The 24,722-nt window shown below is 40.3% G+C and overlaps 1 protein-coding gene across 5 annotated transcripts in view; it reads left to right on the top strand.

Annotated features, from left to right (window-relative positions):
* MTFMT (mitochondrial methionyl-tRNA formyltransferase) overlaps positions 1-24,722 on the top strand; it is a 585,047-nt gene that overhangs the window by 235,000 nt on the left and 325,325 nt on the right. For all 5 annotated transcript variants that reach the window (XM_044078670.1, XM_044078669.1, XM_044078671.1 and 2 more), the window contains exon 3: positions 3,132-3,254. In XM_044078670.1, coding sequence (XP_043934605.1) covers positions 3,132-3,254 — 123 coding nt within the window. The remainder of the gene's footprint in view (positions 1-3,131; positions 3,255-24,722) is intronic.

Genomic DNA, 24,722 nt, shown 5'->3' on the forward strand with positions numbered 1-24,722 from the left:
GAGATTCATAACTTTTGTTCCCCTTTAGTTAACCCACCCTGAGACCCATAGTTTCAGGGAGGGGGTGGGTGACTGAGAATATCTCTATATGGTTGGAACATCAATTAAAACCCTATGTTGAAGGGATTGAGAATATTTTGTTGGACACAGGTGACTTCTTGATGAAGATGGGTAGGGTAGATTATATGGATAAGAAGGATAAGTTATTGATGGCCACCCTAGATATAAACAACTTATTCACAGTCATTAACAATGAATATGTAGTGGATATGTTAAGTACCCTTTTGAACGACCTAGGAGTTACTGAGGTCAAGATTAGCCTAATAAAGGAACTTCTGCTATTGGTATTGGAGAACAATATTTTCATAGGAGCAGAGTCTATATATAGACAGGCACAGGGGGTAGCCATGGGCACCCCTTGTGCCAACACTTATGCTAATCTAGTCCTTGCCCAATGGGAGAAAAAACACATATTGAGTAATGATGCATGGAAGGGATATAAAGATGTATGTGCATTTTGTGGATGACGTCTTTATATTATGGAATGGAAATTTGAACATGTTACAGAAATTTGTGAGCTTTTTACATTCGGCCACAACATTCTTTAGGTTCACTTTAAAAGCCTCCTTTGATTCTATAGATTTTTTGGATGTAAACTTAGCACAGAGTGTAGATGGTTTCACATCAAAACTATACAAGAAAGAATGTTGGAAGAACACGATACTGTCATATGATAGCATGCATCCACGTTATACATATTCGAACATTGTACAGGGGCAGGCGAGTAGGATCTCCAGGTTATGTTTGGATAATGGTGATTATGACAAAGAACTAGCTACACTTAAGGGCTGTTTACAACAGAGGGGTTATCGGGAAGATAAAGTGGATAAGCTGATAAACACCAGCAAAGGCTTTAGGGAAAGCAAATATAAACCTTGGCTTAGACGCACTCCAGCCCATATAGACAAAAATAAAAGACCCACAGTTGTAAGGAGTCCCCAGTTAATGTTTACCTACAGTAGCAACATAGGTGATATCTGTAATGTTGTACAGAATAACTGGAACATTCTGACTAGTGATGAAGGGCTGAGTGATATAGTAGGTTGTAGACCTAACTTCAGATATAGAAGAAACAAGAATCTGAAGGATTTGTTATGCAAAGAAAGGCTAAGTAGTCAAAATACAGTGGCAACAATAACGACAGGCACATTCCCGTGTGGGAGGTGCAAAGCTTGTGGCCACATTAATAAGAAGACTAACTTTGAGCATCCTGTCACACATAGGCAGTTTATGTTAAAAGGGGGGAGGGCTACCTGTCGAACGACGGATATTGTATATCTAGCTGAGTGTAGCCATTGCCCTAGTTTTTATGTAGGGAAAACTAACCAGATGTTAAAGACAAGGATATTACAGCACCTATCTAGCATTAGGAATGGGGATGTGCATAATGCTTTGAGCAGACATGTGATGGATAATGCAACACACATATTCACTTTCAGGGCTATAGTAAACATAAGGCTTACCACTAGAGGGGGTGATGTGAAGCATTTGACAGAATTAGCAGAATCCAGATGGATCATTGAGCTTATGGCCAATCGTACACCAGGTTTAAATGATGTGATTAAGACAACAGCCAGTTCACCAAAGCAGTTTATTCTCTGTAGATACTCTTCTCTAGCGCCTCGGCTATACAAAGCCTTCAAGTGATGTGATACCTGTTAAGCCCACCCTTCAAAATAGGCGGGCTTTTTACTGAATCCTATTAGATATGCACTAGTTTAAAAGAAGGGGTTGTTTTATTGTAATTTTATCTGATGAAGGGAGAAGTCCCGAAAGCGCTCATCTTGTGTTTATGTGCAATAAAGATTTTAGGGAATAGCAGTGTCCTTGCCGCGTTTTTTGGTGCATATATATATATATATATATATATATATATATATATATATATATTTATATATATATATATATATATATATATATATATATATATATATATATATATATTTATGTATATATATGTATATATATATATATATATATATATATATATATATATATATATATATATATGTATATATATATATATATATATATATATATATATATATATATATGTATGTATATATATATATATATATATATATATATATATATGTATGTATATGTATGTATATATATATATATATATATATATATATATATATGTATGTATATGTATGTATATATATATATATATATATATATATATATATATTTATGTATGTATATGTATATATATATATATATATATATATATATATATGTATGTATATGTATATATATATATATATATATATATATATATATATGTATATATATATATATATATATATATATATATATATATATCTATATATATATGTATATATATATATATATTTATGTATGTATATTTATATATATTTATGTATGTATATTTATATATATATATATATATATATATATATATATATATATATATACATATATATATATATATATATATATATAATATATATTTATGTATATATATATTTATACACACACACTTAAAGACACACTGCTTACACCCGTTATAAAATGTAGAAGAATTTTAGCATCCTTTGATCCTGTTTTCTCTCTACAGAAACTACATTTATTTCACCCAGTGTGTCTTATTTGTCTTGTATGTCCCATTTGCTGTGGCATCTTCTCAATTTAGAAATATTGACCTATTGTGTTTAGGCTGCAAGAGATGCATGAGTTCCGAATTGTACTTTGTTGTTGTGCTGGTGGATTAAGAACTAATGTATTTCTTGTTTATGGATTATTCTGGCTAATTGTTCTCTAGAAATGCCTGACTTCCTGAGCATGTCCAGTGCTGTATTGTATCCTCTGTGATAATGTGGGCAGTTTAATTTAGTGGTGTGCTTGTTGAAATGAAATTTAAAATGCCACAGTGAGCCTGTGAAGGGCAGTGACATTTTAGAGACTTTTCATGATGAGAAATACTTTAATGAAGAAAACTTCCATAGGTTGTATAAAATGTGGCAGGACAGAGTGCAATAAGCTTTTAACACATTTTATATAAGACAGACTGACAAAGTTTTGTTTTTGTTGCCCTGACATTTTAGTGGAATATTAAATGTCCATCCAAGCCTTCTTCCAAGGTGGCGTGGGCCTGCTCCAGTGTTTCATACAATCCTGCATGGGGACAAGGTGACAGGAGTGACTGTCATGAAAGTGCGACCTAAAAGGTAACACTTAATTTGTTTTCTATAATATACAGTCAAAGTAGTTGTATTGAAATCTGTGTTCCTTTCAAACTACAGTTCTATTATTTTTGGCAGTTTTAACTTTTAGAAACCTACAACACTGATTGTGGTGTATTCTGTTTCACTTCTGCAGTACTATGCAGACTGTATTGGCTCACTTAAGCCTACAGCTCTCGAAAAGCAGACTGCAAACAGAGCTTTTTTTTCAGTATAACTTTATGTTGGTATTGGTGTTCAGTGATGTGACTAAACAGCTAAGTGTGAGAAAATGATTTTGGCAGAAATATGCTTTGCATCCATTCATCCTTCTAGAATTCCTTTTCCCATTTTTGCACATGACATCGAGGTGTCATTTCAACAGTGATAATCATCTAAAGCCAAGGTTCCCACCACCGGTTGGCTAGCATTGCGTGTTCATTTGAAAATATTTTTCACACATTGAAATTTTGACTGTGAACGTCAGGCAGCTGTCAAGCTTGCTAGCATTCAGGAATTTAATACTTCATTACCTGACTGACAAGTATTAATGAGTTAATAAGTTTTCAGTGATTGCTGTGTCTCAGTATTGAAAGAGCATGTGCAATTGTCTCTTCATCCTCTACCCACCTGCTCCATAAGTGCAGCAGTCCTAACATTGTATAGGTATCACTTCATAAGAGGGTTTGGTAATAAAATGGAAGATAAAATTACTTGAGTTACTGTTAGTTGTAGCTTGGTTGTTTGGTGTCCTGTTTACCCTCCCCCTGGGCCAGTGTTGAAGACCAAAAAAAGTGGGAGAAAAAAACTCCTCAGATTTGAGAGCAAAAAAGAAAAATATGCCATTCAGTGACTCTTATTAGCTGTAGAAAGGAGCCTTGCTAAATAAAGTTGATAAGAAAAAATAACTATCATTTGTTTGCAGATACTTAAATGCTTTATAGCTGTAGACTAACTATTTTATTCTATTTCTACGGAGACCGATGGGGGCTCATCGGCACCTAGACTAAAGCGTTGATTGGATTGTGTAACTGCTTATGACTTGGGTAACTGCAGCTGCCCTGTTGCCCTCCCCTTGGTGCAGTTCTGCGATTAGCATACTTCCTTAACTAATGTACATTTCCTTAAAATTACAGTAATGCTGGCCAGTGTCTATTTTTTCAATGTAAGCAACAGTTTTCCTTTCTTCAAACTGTATTTTCTGTAACACTCTTTGTAAGATGGTGATGAGAATGTCACCCTCCTTCATTTCCTAGCTTGTTCTTGTATAAAAATTTAATTAATATTGGGGTTAAGGAGGTGACAGTTCCTAGTACAGGCAGTATTATGATAACCAAAATAGTTTGCAGAAAGGAAGCAGTAATAGTAAAACATATTTTTCTGTTTGCTTTGTGCCTAAAACTGATGGCTACATTTTGTTATTTTATTTCTCTTAGATTTAGTAAACTAGCAGTATTTGAGGTAACAGGAGCGAGTATAGTTAGCAGCAACTTTTATCTCCTGCACAAAAGCACTTTGGAAAAGTTACATTGGCATGCTAAAGGCCTCTTATGCCAGAAAAAAAAATATTATTTGTGCAGAGGAAGACAGTGTTTAGTTCCATTTCATTTGCGCTTACTAATATGGAGATTAGACCTCTTTTTTGTACAAATTGTAATGGATGCATACTACACCACTCAATGACAAATGGAAACAACTAATTCATTAGTCTTAAAAACATAACCCCTTTAATCATGTTTGGCAACTTTAAGTACAGTTTTTATTAATACAGTTTCCCTGTGTAAAGTAGATGTGAACTCTGATTTTTGCTACATAGTGGAAAGAAGTTTGTTTGCTGTAAGATCTAATCAAAAATAATTTAGTTTGGCAATGCTGGTTTTTGGATCTTTGGGCTGAGAATCTTTCTGTAGTTTATTTTCAGTCATTTAGCTTCTAGATGGATTTTGTCAAAAGGTTCAAGGCAACATTTCATTAATGCCGTCTTTAATAGCAATGCCCTTTGTGGGTCAAAGTGAGAGAAAAAATGCACATTAGACTGTGTCAGGATGCAGAAGATTCCAGGTTAATTATGGAGTCATCATCATCATCAGCAGAGAAATTTGCAGTTTGGAAGGAACCAGTGTGACCATGGAGCTTTCCATAGTGGATGCTTGCTCAGTCGTAGTCCTGGTTCCTTGTCTTATAGCGGCATAAAAGTAACAGAATCCTTGAAGGCTTGTCCAGCTGTTGTATTTTTGGAAACACTTAGGTGTCACTTTTACCTCCATCTTCCTACATGGATGACCATCAACAGTACAGATGGATAACAGCCCATCCAATATCTACAGAATTCCCTTCCAGATCCTCTCCAGCCTCACTCTTTTCTGTTGCCAAACATCCCATCATCCCATCAGAGGAGTGCAAAAAGAAGAGACGTCCTCAACTTCACCCACATAACAGCCATCCAAAATGTCCTATCAGACCATGAAGGAGCCATATACTGTTCAAGGTTCAAAGGACCTCAGACAATTTTTAAATCTCAACAGTTTTAGTAAACAAAGGATGTTTGTCATGTGACACTGCTGCAGTCATTACACTTGGGTTATCCTGCCGTCAGGTGGTTCCCCAGTCGGCCTGAGTTCCAAAGTCTTGGTCCGGCGTCGGTTGCTGTCGCTTCTTCCCTGACGTCAGTGCGCCAGGGGGATATAAGATGCAGCCGACGCCTTTTTCTTCAGTCTTTCTTGCTGCACGGTGCCCGAAGCAGAAGCAGTTCGCAAGTGCCGGTCGGCCGACTCCTGAGATTTTCATACCAAATCCAGAACCGAAGTCTTCTAAAAAGCTAAGTACCCCATTGGGGAAACTTTTTCTTGCCTCAGACCGATGTCAGTAAAAGTTAGTAATTGTATTTCTTGTGGGAAGCAAATATCTCATAAGGATTTCCACTCCTACTGTGTATCCCATGCCTAGGCCCTGACCACGACGTCACTGGTTGTCGGTTTTGTGCTAGGTTTAACAAGCGCCCTATTAAACGCCGGTTTGATTTTGCCCGACATTATTTTGGCAGAAAATGTAATTACACTATGCCGTCGGAACTTCAGACGACCGGAATTCATAAAAAAAGGCAAGGACAAGGACAGGTATCCGAGGCCCAAGACTGACGACGAGGCCTCTTCTAGACCGGTCGCCGGTTCTCCGGTTTTCAGCGAGGTGCCTACGCAGCCCCTGATGACCGCTTCTATAGAACCACAGACTGCCTCTGACTCCCACGTGGAGCTGGCTGGGCCATCGGACGCCCCTACAATTCAAATTACCGAGCTTAATCCTACAGAGGGAACCGAAGTAGCTGATCTTTCCACAGCTTCAGAGGGTGTTTTCAGACCTACACAGTTAACAATTAAACCCTTTGTTAAGTCTAAGCCTCCCATTAAAACAAAGAAACAGACACAGCAAGCTCCAGGGCAGGCTTCCATGCCTAAGAAACAAATGCTTAAAATGGCCGAAGACCTAATCACCCTGATCAGAGGGTCCCAACCCCCTCCAGATAAAAGGCCCAGACAAGAAGCAGACTATGAATTTTCAGACCAAGTGTCCATTTCCCCTGACTCATCCTCAGACCTAGGGTACTCCTTACCCCCTTAGGAGGATTCTGATGCTGAGGAATCCATTCCATCAGCTTCTTTGCCTGAGGACTACTCCTTTGGGGCAGACCTCTCAACCTGGAAACATCAAAAATCTGGACAAAGCCCCTGTACACCGATTAAAATCTAATTTGCATACATAATTACGTAGCCCCACCCACACCAATGGAATTGTGGGGTATCAATTTTCAAATGCAAACTGAACAGACAACCAAGATATGGCACCACTGACCCCCTGCAGCCATTCCAATGTCCCATTACCTGGCGATTTCACCACATTTACCATAAACACTAATGTGTGCATACTGCTTTACTTATACAATGATTATTTGGATTTATTCTTAAATTTTGGAGCACAATGCACAAAACACTAACAGATCAAAGCAATACTGTCTCAATGAAAATAGACTTGGCATTAAAACTTCATATTCATTGAAACCCACACCACATCCAAAGAAAATGCATCTGGCCAGTGGTGGATAAAGATTACCTTTGGGCTGTTTTTGAATCATAGGCCCCTTGCACACAAAACAAGAAACATACATGTGTTCTTTGATACACCTTCCTGACTTTATGCAATGAAACAAAATGCATGAAGCAATAATGACAAAACTGCCCAAGACAGAACATTTCCATCATAAAAGTCTACTCAAACTTCTACAATCAACTAGTATCAGTACCTATGCACAATTTCTGCAGAAGTAAAAAGTGATCTAAATAATTCCACATTGGAAAGCCATATAAATCAAACCACCTAAATCTGCTGGAAAGCCACACAAATCACACATGCCTAAATATGCTGGAAAGCCAAGCCATACAAAATCGCCCACACCTAAATCTGCTGGGAAACCATTCACATTTCCATCCATTCCAGTACAAATGCTGTGCATACAAATAAAATGTAGCTTTTCTCCTCGGGTCTCTGCTGAAAAAGGGCACCTGCCCAGCTAATAAATGGCAAATAAAATAAATACATATAAAAAAATGCCATTCAGAAACACATACAAAGCCGTTTAGCTTGCTGAAATGCAAGTACGCGTGCCGTGCATACAACAAAAGCAATGCATCCATGACACACATGCAAACAGATCATTGCTAGAAATGTAGATAAACACAGTCACACACTTGTGAGCAGCAGATTAATGCAGATAAACACACACTTGCGAGCAGCAAATTGATTAATGTAGAATTTTGTAAACACACTTGCGAGCAGCAGATTGAGCGGTGAACAATGCAGATAAACACAGCCGAGTAAACACAAGCAAACAGTTTTTTGCTGGAAACAGCACAGTTCTTTCTTGCCAGCACTTAAAATAAACAAACCACAAAGTTCTTGCCATAATACAAACAGTTCAGAGAGTTGTTTTCTTACCTGGAGGATGGGACACGTGGGCTGACTGCAAAGTTTAAATTATGCCGCCATCGTCGCTGTTATGTTCCCTACTTCCTTCCAAGTCCAAGTAACACAAACAGGCAGTGGGCAGGCAACAGCAAATCATACAGTAAAGCAGCATAATTATCTTCTCAGATAGTCCCAGGCTCCCAGCACGAACAGCAACTTTCTTTCTCGTCTCGGCCCTCCGATAATAAGTCCCAGACCAGTGACAGTCCAATGACAGGCAGGCGGCAGCTAAGTGTTTCTATTTGAATGCGATTGGCAGCAAGCTTTTCAAATACAGCAACAGCTTGCAGCCAGCCGGAAATGATGACGCGAGCTCAAGGAGCTCAATTCCGACTGGCTGGTAGTGCTGACGTCATTGTGCACGTGATGACGTCAGCTACGACAGCGCGAAAATTAAAAATAATAAAAAAATAAGGCAAATAAATCAGAAATGAAGGGGTGCCAATTGGGAATCGTGGCACCCCTTCCTTTGGACCCCAAAATTCGGTAAAAACCGAATAATTCGGGACAGTTGGGAGGTATGCTTTGGGGAGACCTTACATACCATGAGGGAGCATTTCCACTGGGAAGGCCAAGATTATTCAGAATCCAAGAAAAGGCTCAGAGACTTCCTTTTATTGCCTCAACACAGACCCCTTGCTATCCCGCCAGTGTTAGATATTGTGGATGATGTATACACTGAATCCAGCTTAAACCCTGACTCCTTACCCACCAGCCCCAGTTAAGCCAGATAAATATTACAGAGTCCCTGACTCTCACAAATTTCTATACAAAAGCCCTGTTGCTGACCCTGAAACTATTTCTCAGGGACCCAAAGGGATTAAGGCCTCATCAGCAAAAAACCCAGTCCCCTCTGACAGAGACTCTAGAGCATTAGACAGATGGGGCAAGAAAGTTTATACATCTGCAACTTTAGCCATGAGAGCCTTAAATTTGCCAGTTTCACATGTTAAAATATCAGCAATTTTTAATGTCTCAGTTGAAACAAAAGATGCTTCCAGATTCAGATCCTCCTAATTTGAAAGAAATGCAGGATTTATTGCATGCAGCTGAACAAGTGGGAAAACATACTTTGCAATGTGGTTTTGATTCCTTAGAGGCCTCCTGTAGAGCAGCAGTTACAGGCTGTGTCATTAGAAGGCATGCTTGGTTAAAAGAACATACGTTACCAGAACATGTGAAGGCCAAATTACTGGATGCACCTTTGCAACGGGATGTGTTGTTTGGAGTTAAGGCAGAGGAGGTATTAAAAAAGATGGAAGATAAGGCAAAATCTATGCAAACGGTTAAAGATTTCTTACAGGTTCAACCCCCTCGTTTCAGCAGAAATTGGCCAACAAAAAATTGGTCCTTTCCAGTCACAGACAGACCTCAAAGGGGCAGATATAGACGTCCAAGAGGTAGAGATCAGACACAAGGCCCTTACAGACCTTGACAATGGGGTGCACCAGGCCAGAAAGAAGGGGAAGACAGACCTCAGCCATATAAAAAACAATCTCAATGACTTCCCACTACAGCTGCCAAACAGCTCTCTCTTGGCAGCCCCCTTAGGAGGAAAACTGTCTCTTTTCTATCACAATTGGCTTTGCATCACCAAAGACAAATGGGTTCTCAACATAATTTCTCAAGGTTACAGGTTCCACTTCCACACACATCCAAGATTAAAAGGAATGCCAAATCTGCCACCAAATCAATGGGCAGAGGCTCAAAAACAAATTACAGCACTCATGGACATGAGAGCTATTCAAAAGGTACCACCACAAGAGCAAGGACAAGGATTTTACTCGAGACTCTTTCTGGTTCCCAGAAAGGACAAAGCCTGGAGACCCATTCTGGACTTTTCTTCTCTGAACAGTTACCTGGACATTCCAAAATTCAAAGTGTTGACACTACAGCAGCTTCTTCCTATGCTGGGCAAGAAAGCTTGGCTTGTGACTTTGGACCTCGAAGAGGCATACCTGCATGTCCCTATCAGACAAAACTGCAGAAGATACCTCAGATTTCTAGCAGGTTCAATGCACTATCAATTCTCTGCACTGCCCTTTGGCTTATCTACTGCGCCCAGGGTCTTCACGAAGTGCCTGGCACCAGTAATTGCATTTTTTAGGCAAAAGATTTACCCATACCTGGACGACTGCCTAATCCAAGCAGAGAGCAAGGACATTCTTCTAAAGCATCTGGCGTACGTAAAACCTAGGGTACACAGTAAACGAAAAGAAATCAAAACTAGTGCCCTCACAACAGATAATATTCCTGGGTGCCAGCTTAAACACAACGGCCCAGATGGCTTATCTCACGCCAGACAAGCAAGGGCAACTGACTCAGTATTTTCATTTAATGGCAACAAAGACCCAACTCCCTGCAAGAAAAATTCTGCAGGCCTTGGGCTACATGGTATCTTGCATACTACTAATTCCATATGCCAGACTGCATATGAGGAAACTACAATGTTACCTAAAGAGTGTATGGTCTCAACACTGTCAAAAATTGATAACAGTTATACCACTAATTCCTTGCCTACAACAGGAGTTTCAATGGTGGGCTCAAGCTTGTCACCTCAACAAGGGACAGCCTTTTACTCAATCCACAGCCAGGCAGACACTGACAACAGATGCATCGGATTACGCCTGGGGAACACACATGGCAGGAAAATGTATTCAGGGCGAGTGGCCCACAGAACAAAGACCTCTCCACATCAATGAAAAAGAGATGCTAGCTGTACAAAATGCAATTATATCTTTCAAGGACCTGCTACATCCAGGACAACTACTAGTAAAGACAGACAACACCACAGTTATGTGGTACATAAACAATCAAGGGGGCACACACTCCTACCCCATCTGCAGATGTGCCAAGAACTTGTGGAACACAGCTTTAAACTACCAAGTTTATCTGCAGGCACAATTCCTGCCAGGAGAAAAAAACGCACTGGCAGACGACCTAAGCAGAAACATCATGGATCCTCACGAATGGCAATTGAGTCCACAAATATTCAGAATGATAGCACAAAAATGGGGGAAACCAGACATAGATCTGTTTGCAATCCCAATGAACTGCCAAATACAGAAATTCTGCACAAGAAGCTACCATCCACAAGCATGGAAAGTGGATGCCCTCTCATTCAGCTGGAAAAAACTACAAGTATATGCTTTCCCTCCTCTACCTCTCCTTCCAAAGGTACTCATAAAAGCCAGGCAGGAAGAGCCAAAGATGATCCTGATTGCACCAGACTGGCCACGCCAGCACTGGTACCCAATCTTAAAGAACTTAGCACAAGAACCACCCTGGATTTTGCATCAAATCCCACAGCTGTTGACACAACACAACAATCAGATACTTCACAGCCAGCTAAAGACCTTAAATCTAGCTGCATGGAAAATTCCTTAACCAACCAAGCATTGTCTCTCTCCAAAGCTGTTATGGATGTCATTCTGGAGGCCAGGAGGCCTAGCACCAGGAAAGCCTACTCGGATAAATGGAAGAGATTCTGTGCCTGGAAACGAGCACACAGCCTTGACGCTCTTGTACCAAACATTCCTCAGATACTTCAATACTTAACTGAGATGCTGGACAAGGACCTCTCTTTCTCATCCATCAAGATTCATGCCTCAGCCATTTCTGCTTATTACAACATGGATCCACCAATTCTTTCAAATCCTTTACTCAAACAGTACCTCAGAGGGGCTAAAAACATGAGACCGCCACGTGGAGCACCTATACCAACTTGAGACCTCAGCTTTATTTTGGAAAAATTAACTTTACCTCCTTTTGAGCCAGCTAACACAACAGATTTAAAATACATCTCTTGGAAGACTGCTCTGCTACTGGCAATAACATCAGCAAGAAGAGTTTCAGAATTACAGGCACTAATGGCAGTGGAACCTTTTCTCATCTTCCACCAGGACAGGGTGTCCTTAAGAACTAACCCTACGTTTATGCCAAAGGTGGTATCAAGTGTGGCTCTAAACCAAACTATTCACTTGCCAACTTTTTATCCAAAACCACAAAACAAAGGAGAGAGACTACTACATTCCTTGGACATTCACTGAAAGTTATGCTTCTACTTGGACAAAACCAAAGCTTTCAGGAAATCTGAGCAATTATTGGTAGCATACGCTGCAGGAGCACAGGGAAAAGCCATTTCAAAACAGACTATTTCAAAATGGATAGCTCACTGTGTACGTTTTTGCTATACCCACCATGGGAAACCTGTACCTAGCAGCATTAGATCTCAATCCACCAGGGCAACAGCCACTTCAACTGCCTACCAAGGATATTTTAGAAGCAGCAACATGAAGTTCTGTCCATACCTTCACCAAACATTACCATTTGCCTTTATATTCCAAATCCAGAGCTGGCTTTGCCACTGCTGTACTGCAGAGCCTTATAGCCACCCCTAATGCCTTATAGATCCATCCTCCCTACCTCAGCTTTGGGATTCCACCCAAGTGTAATGACTGCAGCAGTGTCACACGATGAACATAGTACAGTTTTGTACCTACCATAAATGTAGATGTTCGAGTGTAGACGCTGCTGCAGTCCAGGTTACCCTCCCTCCTTCCCCTCTTACTTTCTGGTACATACCTAGCTCTTCTACCCTTATTTCCTAAAAGGGAGTATTTGCTGGTAATTAAAAATGGTTGTTTGCTTTTCTTTTATATATATTTCACTAGCAATTTGCAAGGCCTACCAATTTGGGGTCACCTGACATCTGGGGCAAGAAAAACTGAAGAAAATGGCGTTGGCTGCATCTTATATCCCCCTGGCGCACTGATGTCAGGGAAGAAGTGACAGCAACCAATGCCGGACCAAGACTTTGGAACTCAGGTCGACTGGGGAACTGTCTGATGGCAGGATAACCCAAGTGTAATGACTGCAGCAGTGTCTACACTCGAACATCTACATTTATGGTAGGTACAAAACTGTACTTTCTAGATTGTCTCACTGCAAATAATTCTTCCTTGCTTGTCAAAAGAAGGCTGGATGTACTATTTGGTGCCCCCAGGATGGTTACTTGCATATAAAGATTGCAGAGAAATTCAGGGGGTTCTTACATTTCTTATTGAGAAGCAGTCATTGCTAATTTATGCCTGTGCTGTTTTGGTCTTACCTCAGTATCCAGTATGTTCAGTAAATCGATTGCTTTAGTTGCAGCACACAAGAGGCTGCAGAGTACAAAGACATTCTATTACCTGGATGTCTGCTTTCTAGCTGCACTGATTCTAAACTGTGTAGCTGCAACACAGGAGTCTCCTATACACCTGTTCCAATTCTTAGGCATTGCAATAAACACTGTAAAGTCACAGGTGGGTCATCTTAGGCCATCACTTTTATTGTTTGCCTATTGTGTACTTTGTTGTGCAAGGTCAGTTTACCTCTAGTGACCCCTGCCCCACCCCCCCAAGCCTAAAAGTTGTCAGAACTTCTTCAGCAGACCAACATGTCTCTCAAACCATAGACTGCATGACAAACATGATTTTTCTAGTACCTTATTTCGGATACCACATGAAAAACTTGCAGTAGACATTAATGGTGATTATCAAATCTCTGACCCCTTTTACTCATTAATGGTGATTATCAAATTTCTGACCCCTTTTACTCACTACGTGAACATTTCAGTATTATGCAAGACACATCTTTGTTGGTGGTTACATACCTCTAGTCTTACTGTGGGCAATTTTTTTCCACCTTCCTAGTCCCATTGTGACAGCACAAATGCCTCAGCCCTGGGGTGGGGCTGGGTCATTGTCAAGGAAAGGCAGTCCAGTGTCTGATCACAGTTATAGGCTAGTTTGCACTTCAGAGGTTTGGAGATGAGAGTGGTATTGTTTTCCATATAGGCCTCTCAATACTACCTCCCTCATTGTATGATCATCATCCACATGGACAACACATGGCTGTGATATGGTATTTAAATTAACAGGCTGGAACACACTCGTACCCTCACTGTTGCAAGGGCATGAACATATGGGAATGGGTTAAGTTAACAAACTTATTTTTGATAGCCTTCCTTATTCTAGGCTAAGTCATTTAACATGTGGACAGGCTCGGCCATTATTTGGTGATGTCACACTGGTGGTCTCTAAGCATGTCAGTAGTGTGGAAGAGCTTCCATCACTGGTGAGGGATTTTTGCATCGCCAGCCAACACCAAATGCAGCAGCTGCTACTCCCAAATACCCCTGGGACAGTTGCCCATTGGTGGTATAGTCCATAAATGGTCCCCAGGATCTGCTTTTTCTCATTTTCTGCTTTATTTGTGTTCCTTCAGAAAGCAAAGATCAGCATGTCTAGTGTTGATCTCGTAGACCATTTTAGCCTCATTAAGAATGGTTTCCCCCTTTTATGGCCTTATTTTCTGGAGAAGCCAGCAGGCTTGAGGCCCTTCAGAACCCTGCTCACTCACCTGTCTGACAAGCATCACCTTGACCTTCACTCCCTTTATTTAACCACTTTGTTTCTGTACTTCTCTTTATGGCTAGGAATGCTGCATACATGCCTAGTATAATACAAATCCTTGTCTTTGTCCCGAAACCCAGTTCCAAAAAAGTGCACAAGAACAAGTGGACAAATTTCATGGTTTGGGCTAGTTCCAAAGGGCTGGATCTGTTTTCATCTCAAATAACAGCCATTCTGGAGTACCTATGACAAATATTGAACAACGGACTCTGTTATTTTTCTGTTACAGTTCCTCAAAAATAGAATGGTCTTGCTGACATAGCCTACCTTTAGCCCTATGTAGCCTTTGAATTAAACTTGGATTGTGCTGTTAATCTTCCTGTTTTGTTCCCCAGTGATTCCAGCAGATGAGATATTTAGATGTATGTAGGCAAAGAAACAAAGTAACAATAAAAGGTGAACTATCAAAAATGATAGCATTACACTGAGACCACAAGCAAAACTCAGTAGAAACAAATTTCAGTTTTATTCAATAGTTTTTGTTTTTATACATGGACATCTAAGATTTGCTTTTGACAGATCAAGGTCTGTTCATAACGATCTACAGTTATTTGTATCCTGTGCTGTTGACAGATTGGGCTCCAAAATTTCTAAAAACAGCTTGTCTAGATGGCTTTCAATGTGCATACAGTTTTGTTATGAACCTCTGACATGCATTCTTACCACACATTCAGCAAGCGCAGTAGCTAACTTTAAGTATTTTGAGAAATTCATCATTAGATGAAATTTATGTGGCTGCGAACTGGGCATCTTTGCACACCTTCACAAGATATTACCAGCTGGATATGATCTCAGGTGTGGTTTCTTCTTCAGGGTCGCTGTGCTGTGTGGAATACTTTCATGTTCTAGCCCATGGGGAGCAAAATGGGGACTCTGTCCTAAGGTATTGAACAGGATGGACTGGGTCATTCTAGGTACAAAAGTTACATAGTTAATGTAATAATAGCTGTAGATGATCCAAGTCCGTCCTTTTCAACATAATCACCCTCCTTCCCTCCACCAGTTGAGCTGATGCCTATAAGAGGGTTGATGAAAATTTATATTCCTGTCTAGTATTGCCAGATTGTACTTCACTGTTGATCAACACACTTTTCTGATCCGTAGAGAAAGGAGGAATGAGGTGTGTTGTTGTATGCTATGCTGAGTTCAGCCTGCAGTTAACTCCTAAGAATATCCCAAGAGGATGGGCTAGGTCATCTAGATTTATTGTTATAGTAAGTCCTTAACCTACATTTAATAGTGCATGCAGGTTTTATTTTAATAGGGTAGGACCCAATTACTAAGTAAAAGTGCTTTTGGATAAGTGGCATACTGACAGCCACACAGGCAGATACAAACAGACAGTCAAACCTCTGACTGGAGGACAAAGCTCATTTACAGGTCATTCCCTTAAAGCCCTGCCATGACCCATGACTAGTTCAATAAAAGTGACAGTATTTCTAAGGGAATGCATTTTTCTCCTTCCTAATTTGTTGCTTTATATGACTCAATAATTAAGTTATTACTGATGACTGACTTATTTGGATAACAGTAGCATTCTTTGCATATACTTTCTGTTTTGACTCCATGATAGCATATGCTACTTCATATGATTACTGTGATATGTGAAACAATAAACGTGAAAAAGTTATTTATTAATTTGATTCATTTCTTTGTTTCTTGGCAGGAAGATGGGATTGTAATTTGTCATTATAATCAAATTGTTTATAAAAGTTTATGCATATTTCTATTTCCTTAAAAGCCCAGATTCACACTGGTTTATGTATGTTACATATGGATGGTTGGGTATCGTACTGGCGTGCTCGTGTTTTGGTATATAAGGACTATGTGGATGTTCTTCGTGTTTCACTGTTGCAGTCATTACATTTGGGTAATCTGCTGGCAGGTTGCCCTCAGTCAGCCTGAATAACAAAGTCTTGGGTCCTGCATAAATTGCTGTCTCCTCTTCCATGACGTCAGGGGTATAAAACATGCAGCTGATGCCATTTTATTCAGTCTTTCTTGCCGCGCGGTGCCCAAAGCAGAAGCAGTTCACAATTGCCAGTCATCCGACTGCTGAAATTTTCGCATTCGAGTTTCAGAACCGAAGTCTTCAAACTAAAGCTAAGTACCCCATTGGGGAAACTTTTTCTTGCTCCTTACCGATGTCAGTAAAAGTTAATAATTGCATTACTTGTGGGAAGCAAATACCTCATAAGGATTTTCATTTGTACTGTGTTCCTTGCCTAGGCCCAGATCACAACATGCCTTGCTGCTGGTTTTGTGCTAGATTTAACCAACGCAATTTTAAGCATCGGTATATTTTTGCTTCTAAATATTTTGGTTCAAGATTTAATTATCCTGAAATGTCGTCAGTTAGCAATCCAACTACCGGAGTTCACAAAAAATGCAAAGAAAAAGACAGAGACAGACCGTTGAGGTCCAAATCCGATGACGAAGCTTCTCCTAAGCCAGTCACCGGCTCACTGGTACTCAGTGAGGCGCTTTCGCAGCCCCTGATACACATTACTTTTGAGTTGCAGGCCTCTACCAAGACCCATTCGGAGTCCGGTAGGCCACGAGATTCTCAAAGTATTGAACCCGCGGATGTCTCTCCCTTGGATGGGTCTGGAGCTGCTGAGCAGGCACTGGCTTTTGAGGGTGTTTTCAGGCCTCAACATTTTTATATTAAACCGATGCCAGCCTCAAAAACAAGATCAAAAACATCTATGTCTAAAAAACCGATACATGAGCCACGTGCTCAGGCCCCTATGTCTAAAAAACAGATGATCAAAATGGCTGAGGATTTAATTACCTTGATCGGGTTCCCAACCCCCACCCCCTGCTAAGAGGCCTAGGCAAGACACTGATTATCAATCTTGAGATCAGGTTTCCATTTCTTCTGATTCCTCTTCTGATCAGGAATTTTCTATTCCACCCTATGAGGATTCTGATGCAGAGGAATCCATCCCATCTGCATCTCTTCCTGTTCCTTTAAGGGAACATTTTCACTGGGAGAGTCAGGACTTCCCTGAATCAAAAAAGAGGCTTAGGGATTTCCTCCTCCTTCCTCAGCATAGGCCTTTGGCAATACCTCCTGTATTAGACATTGTTGATGATGTATTTTTGGAATCAAGCATGGCTCCTGATTCCCTGTCTCCGAGTAAGCCAGACAGATATTACAGAGTCCCTGACTCCCACAAATTTCTATTCAAAAATCCTGCTGCTGATCCTGAGACTATTTCTCAGGGTCCCAAGGGCGTAAAGGCCTCTAAAGCCAAAAATCCTACCTCCTCTGACAGAGATTCCAGGGCGCTGGATAGATGGGGAAAGAAGGTTTATACGTCTGCAACCTTGGCAGTCAGGGCCTTAAACTGCCACTTTCATATGCTTAAATATCAACAGCATGTTATGTAGGCTTACTAAAACAGAAAATTATGTTGATATTTGTGGAAAATAAAGAGTTACAAGAATTATTGCATTCAGCAGAACAGGTTGGAAAGCATACTTTGCAATGTGGATTTCATTCCTTATAGGCCTCTTGTAGGGCCGCCGTTACTGGATCTGTGATTAGAAGGCATGCCTGGCTCAAGGAGCAAAATCTGTCTGATCATGTTAAAGCTAAATTGTTGGATGCCCCTTTGCAGCATGATACTCTGTTTGGTAATAAGGCAGAAGAGGTTTTAAAGAAAATGGAAGACAAAGCTAAATCTATGCAAACTGTAAAAGATTTCTTGCAAGTGCAGCCACCCAGGTTCAGTAGACACTGGCCTACTAAAAACTGGTCCTTTCCTGTGTCCAACAGAGCCACTCAAGGCAAATCCAGGCGCTCAAAAGGCTCCAGATACCAGTCACAGGGTTCTTACAGGTCAAAGCAGTGGGGTGCCTCCACCTCCAAAACTGGAGGAAACAAAGCACAACCCTACAGTAAGCAATGACTTACCTCTACCATCACCAAGCACTTACCTTTTGGCAGCCCCCTTGGGGGGAAAACTAGCTCTTCATGCTCAAAATTGGCAGTTAATTACCCAGGACAAGTGGGTATTAAACATAGTATCCCAGTGATACAAATTTCATTTCCATATTTTGCCAATTCCAAACGGATGGCCAGATCTGCCACAAAACCAGTGGGCAGAGGCCCAGAAACAAGTCATATCCCTCATGGATATGGGGGCTATTCAACCGGTACCAGAAAAGGAAAAAGGACAAGGTTTTTATTCAAGACTTTTCCTGGTACCCAGAAAAGACAATTGATGGCGTCCAATACTGGACTTATTGATTCTGAACATGTTCCTGGACATTCCAAAATTCAAAATGCTGACTTTACAACAGCTACTGCCTATGCTAGGCAGGAATGCCTGGTTAGTAACTCTAGACTTAAAAGAGGCATACCTGCATATCCCAATAAGGGAATCATGCAGAAGATACCTCCACTGCAAAGCAGGTTTTTTGCATTACCAGTTCTCTGCACTGCCCTTTGGCTTATCTACTGTGCCCAGGGTCTTTACAAAGTGCCTGGCACCAGTAATTGCATTCTGCAGACAAAGAAGCATTCAAATGTATCCTTATCTGGGCGATTGTCTCATTCAAGCAGAGGACAAGGACATTCTTCTTCAACATCTGGCGTTTGTAAAAAGGCTTCTAGCATGGCTAGGGTACACCATAAACTAAAAGAAATCACAACTGGTACCCTCTCAAATAATTACATTCCTGGGAGCAAGCTTAAATACAACTGCCCAGATGGCTTACCTTACGCCAGACAAACAAAGGCAACTGACAACATACTTCAAACAAATGGCAACAAAAGCCCAGTTATCTGCAAGACAAATTCTGCAGGCTTTGGGGTTCATGGCATCCTGCATTCTACTAATTCCATACGTGAGACTGCATACGAGGAAACTTCAATGGTACCTAAAAAGTTTATGGAGTCAACATTGTCACAGTCTGGAAACAATGATTCCTCTCATTCCCTGCCTACAACAGGAGTTTCTTTGGTGGGCAGAGACATGTCACCAAAACAAGGGACAGTCATTCACTCTACCCCCTGCCACCCAAACCCTAACTACAGACGCATCAGAGTATGCTTGGGGGGCCCACCTGGTGGGGAGATGCATTCAGGGCAAATGGAGCCCAAACCAAATGCATCTGCATATCAACCAGAAATAGATGGTAGCTGTTCAGAATGCTCTGACAGCCTTCAAGGACTTACTTCATCCAGGACAACTACTGATAAAGATGGCCAACACCCCAGTTCTGTGGTACATAACCAAGCAGCGCGGTACACATTCCTACCCCCTTTGCAGACTAGCCATGGCCTTGTGGAACACAGCCTTGACTTACCAAATACATCTTCAATTTCAATTCCTGCCAGGAAAACAAAATACTCTGGCAGACGACCTAAGCAGAAATCCTATGGACCCGCACAAATGGAAACTGGATCCAAAAATCTTCAGCATGTTAACACAGAAATGGGGGGAGCCCAGATATAGATCTATTTGCCTCTCCCTAAAATTATCAGTTGGACAAATTCTGCACAAGAACTCATCACAAAAAAGCATGGAAAGTGGATGCCCTATCAGTCTATGCCTTTCCCCCTCTGACTCTACTCTCCAAGGTCTTACTAAAACTCAGGCAGGAAAAAACAAAAATTATCCTAGTTGCTCCGGACTGGCCTCGCCAGCACTGGTACCCACTTCTAGGGAATATGTCTCAACTTCCTCCGTGGTACTTGCCTCAAATACCTCATCTACTGTCTCAGCAGAACAATCAAATTCTGCACACTCAGCTCCAAACTCTGAATCTTGCAGCATGGTTGATCAATTAATTATTCAAACAACACCTCTCAGTAAATCTGTGATGGATGTCATTTTCGAAGCCAGAAGGCCTAGTACTAGAAAATCTTATGCTGATAAATGGAAGTGATTCTGTGCTTGGAACCAAGCACAAGGAACAGACACAGCAAAGCCCAATATTCCTCAGATTTTACAATATTTGTCTGAGATGCTTGACAAGGGCCTATCTTTTTCTTCAATAAAAATCCATGCATCTGCCATCTCGGCTCATTACAACACAGAGCCTCCCCTCTTTTCTCATCCTCAGCTTAAACAGTATCTTAGAGGGGCCAAGAATTTAAGGCCTCCCAGAGGATCACCAGCTCCTGCATGGAAACTCAATTTTGTGCTGGAAAAACTCACCCTGCCTCCTTTTGAACCAGCAGCTACTGTGCATATAAAATTTCTATCTTGGAAAACAGCTTTTCTCTTGGCAGTCACTTCAGCAAGAAGGGTTTCAGAACTACAGGCTCTCATGGCAGTGGAGCCTTTTATTACATTTCACCCAGACAGGGTGTCCCTCAGGACCAATCCTTCTTTTATGCCTAAGGTGGTATCCAGTGTGGCTCTTAACCAGACCATTCACCTGCCAACATTTTACAAAAATCCGCAGAACAAGGGGGAGCAGATTCTGCATTCATTGGACGTGCACAGACAACTAAGATTCTACTTAAACAGGGCCAAATCTCTAAGAAAGTCTAAGCAACTACTGGTAGCATTTGCTGCAGGATCAGAGGGGAAGGCTATATCAAAGCAGATTATTTCTAAGTGGATAAGCCACTGCATTCATTTCTGCTACTTGCACCATGGTAAACCTGTGCCCAAGGGGATCAGATCACATTCCACCAGGGCTGCCTCTACTTCAGCAGCTTTTCTCAGAGGGGTTCCAACCAAAGACATTCTAGAAGCTGTTACTTGGAGCTCTGTGCATACCTTCACAAAGCATTATCATTTGCCTCTCTTCGCCAAATCCAGGGCAGGCTTTGCCACTGCAGTTCTGCAGGGCCTTATAGCTGCTCCTAATGCTGTTTAGTTCCATCCTCCCATCCATAGCTTTGGGATTCTACCCAAATGTAATGACTGCCACAGTGAAACACTAAGAACATAGTACAGTTGTGTACACTTACTATAAATGTAGATGTTCAAGTGTATTCACTGTTGCAGTCCGTGTTACCCACCCGCCATTCCCCTTTCTATACCTTTTTCTTTCCTTCACTATACACTAAAGCCTTTGTGGTGTATTTGCTTTTAGATGAAGGTAAAGTTTATGTTGCTAAAAGTGCATTTATCTATATTTCTGTTTATTTATATATATATATATATATATATATATATATTTTTTTTTTTTTTTTTTTTGCTCCCCATTTGGGGTGCACCTGACATCTGGGGCAAGAAAAACTGAATAAAATGGCGTCGGCTGCATGTTTTATACCCCTGATGACCTGACGTCATGGAAGAGGAGACAGCAACCAACGCAGGGACCAAGACTTTGTTATTCAGGCCGACCTGCCAGCAGATTACCCAAATGTAATGATTGCAACAGTGAATACACTTGAACATCTACATTTATGGTAAGTGTACACAACTGTACTTTGTGCATGGTCTGCATGATCAAACAGCTTGTCATGAGCAAAAATGAAGCTTATTTGTCAGAAAATAAAACAGGAGTGATGTACAGGTTTCGATATGTTAAACCACTCAAGTAACAGCACTCAGTGTCAAGAATTAAAATCAAGTGACCACAAAAGTGAAGCTACAGAAGTCTTTTAGGTTAGCTGGCATCTCTGAGAATCTCAGAAGCTCTGGTTACATGGGAGTTAAGTGAAACTCTGCATCACTGACTTGTGTCTTTGTAGCAAGAAAACATTTTGTCATAGCCATGCCATGGCTCTAACTGTGAATGTTTTCTTACTTTGTGCCAGCTTTCGTAAAGCTGACTGTCCTGTTTATGCCAATACAATAGAAGTCGAAGGAATATTTATTTATTTTATTAACTTGTTTGCTTTTGCTTACCTGAGAAGTCCAACTGGTTACAGTGCCTATTTTCAGTGGAGGCCCTGGGAGAAAAGCTCCATGAAATAGTATGCAATATGGAACTGAAAATCTCTCTCTCAGGTGAAGTGACTGGTGTTCTGGGTAATTCATACTAACACTTAAGTGAATCAATCAAAAATGTAGTATATATTAAATTACATTGATAAATGTACGTTATCTTTTTATTTATTTTTATCTCACTTTATTATACCTCTTAAACTACTGTATCTACTTATAATTAGCACAGCCAAATTACTGTTCCATCACTACTTTCCTATTAACTTGCTTATCTCCCTCATCATAGTAAAGTTATTTAATGCTTCTTACGGGAAAAAAGTAATGTTAATATCAAAACTTTAATGTATGATTGAGACTAGCTAAGATCCGGAGCAGTCTGTAATACAAATAACTAATGATTTATACATGTTATCAATTTCAGTACAGGAAAGTATAAAAGTGAAAATTAAATTAAGTAACATGGAAAAAATCTATAACATTAGTCATTTGATTTAACTCGTTATTAGTATAAACTATAGGAAGAGATGTGGAGTTGTTCCTTGTTGTATAATCATTAAAGTTACACATTTGGATAAAAGGAACTTTATTGTATAACTATTGTACAGTTTTTAATGCAAATATAAGTTGGATCGGTTTAGAAAGGGTAGGGTTGTGGTGTAACGAAAAGTATTATAAGATGTGCAAACAAAGGAAAGTTGTTATTCTGATGATTAAAAAAGTTTGCGGAATCTGTCAGTTGATTTCTATTTTTTGTTGTGAAATAAAAGTGTTTATAGGATCACAGAAGATTACTGGGCTGTCGACCCGGAGGTCATTTTAAGCCTAGCCATTTCAAACCACTTTTAAAGATAATACAGTACTACTTATCTCTTCTGTGTCTGTTCATATTTTGACTTGAGTTTTAGTTGTATTTGGTTTGTAATTTTATTGTAGTCATCATACGTTTTTATAGTTTTCATATTAATAATTCTTATTACATTGAAAGTCACTGTCCACATGTTATTTCTTATACAGTGTAATGCCAGCAGGATTAAAAATGAGAAATGTGGCACCAATGAAAACCTCTTATTGAGTCTAATCACTCTTTCTGTCACTGATTTGTTGTAGTAGACATCTGAATTCACATTTGCATGATGTATATGCTACACATATACGTTTCTGAGATGGTTGATAATCTACAGCATCTACACAAGTAAGATTGGTAAACTACTGTTAACTACTTTGCGATGTAGCAGAAGTAACTATCAAAAAATGTGTTATTCTAAAATTCTGTTATATACTAAAGATGGTTGTCTTTATTTATTTTAATTTGTTTACCTGGGTAGAACTTTATCCATGACCTTTTCTTGGGGTACTGTTAAAAAGCCACTGAGCTTTGATTTTGGTGTTGATAATAGCATCATGCCTGAAGGGTTTCTATTTCTGCAGTACAATACTTATAGGCTTAGTTCTGCATATATGATCTTCAATAACATGAAGGGAAGACTTAAATAACTTGATGGTTGCAGTACTATAGACATTCATGCATCTCTCTCTCTTTTTCCCATTTTCTGCATGGGTTGGGGTGTCGTGTCAACTGTAGTCATCTTTCAGGGTACGCTGCCACTCTCCTACCTACTTCCATGATCTTACCTGACCGTTGCAGGTCTTCTGTTACAGTATCCATCCATCTCTATGTAGACATGTTTGCCTTCTTCCTGTCTTTCGCAAATCCTTTTCATAGGTTCATAGGTTGGTACTAGGCTATCGGCCCTAGGGCCTATGCAAGCCTAGCCATAACAATTCCCAATTCCCTGGATATTTCTTCCCACAATATTTACTTCTCCAGGCCCCTGTCTAGCAGGGCGACTGACATGATCCCCGGGGTGAATTTTCTATCTCCCATCCAATCATCAAGGTTCCTTTTGAAGAGGGCCAATGAGGCGCTCTGCTTGATATGTATGGGCAGTCTATTCCAGAGTATGGGGAGTCTCTGGGTCAGGGACCTATCCCTCCAGCATGTTTTGTTCATTGTGATGACAAGGTTTAGATCCCTGGAGCGTGTGGCTCTGAGGGATTTCTTTAATTGGAGCATCTCCAACAGCTCAGGGTTTGACATGGCCTTGTATGTTAAGCAGAGATCACCTCTGAGTAGA

This window comes from Protopterus annectens, chromosome 7.part1 (assembly GCF_019279795.1).
Source record: "Protopterus annectens isolate FY-2018-M chromosome 7.part1, PAN1.0, whole genome shotgun sequence".
Lineage (NCBI taxonomy): Eukaryota > Metazoa > Chordata > Ceratodontiformes > Protopteridae > Protopterus > Protopterus annectens.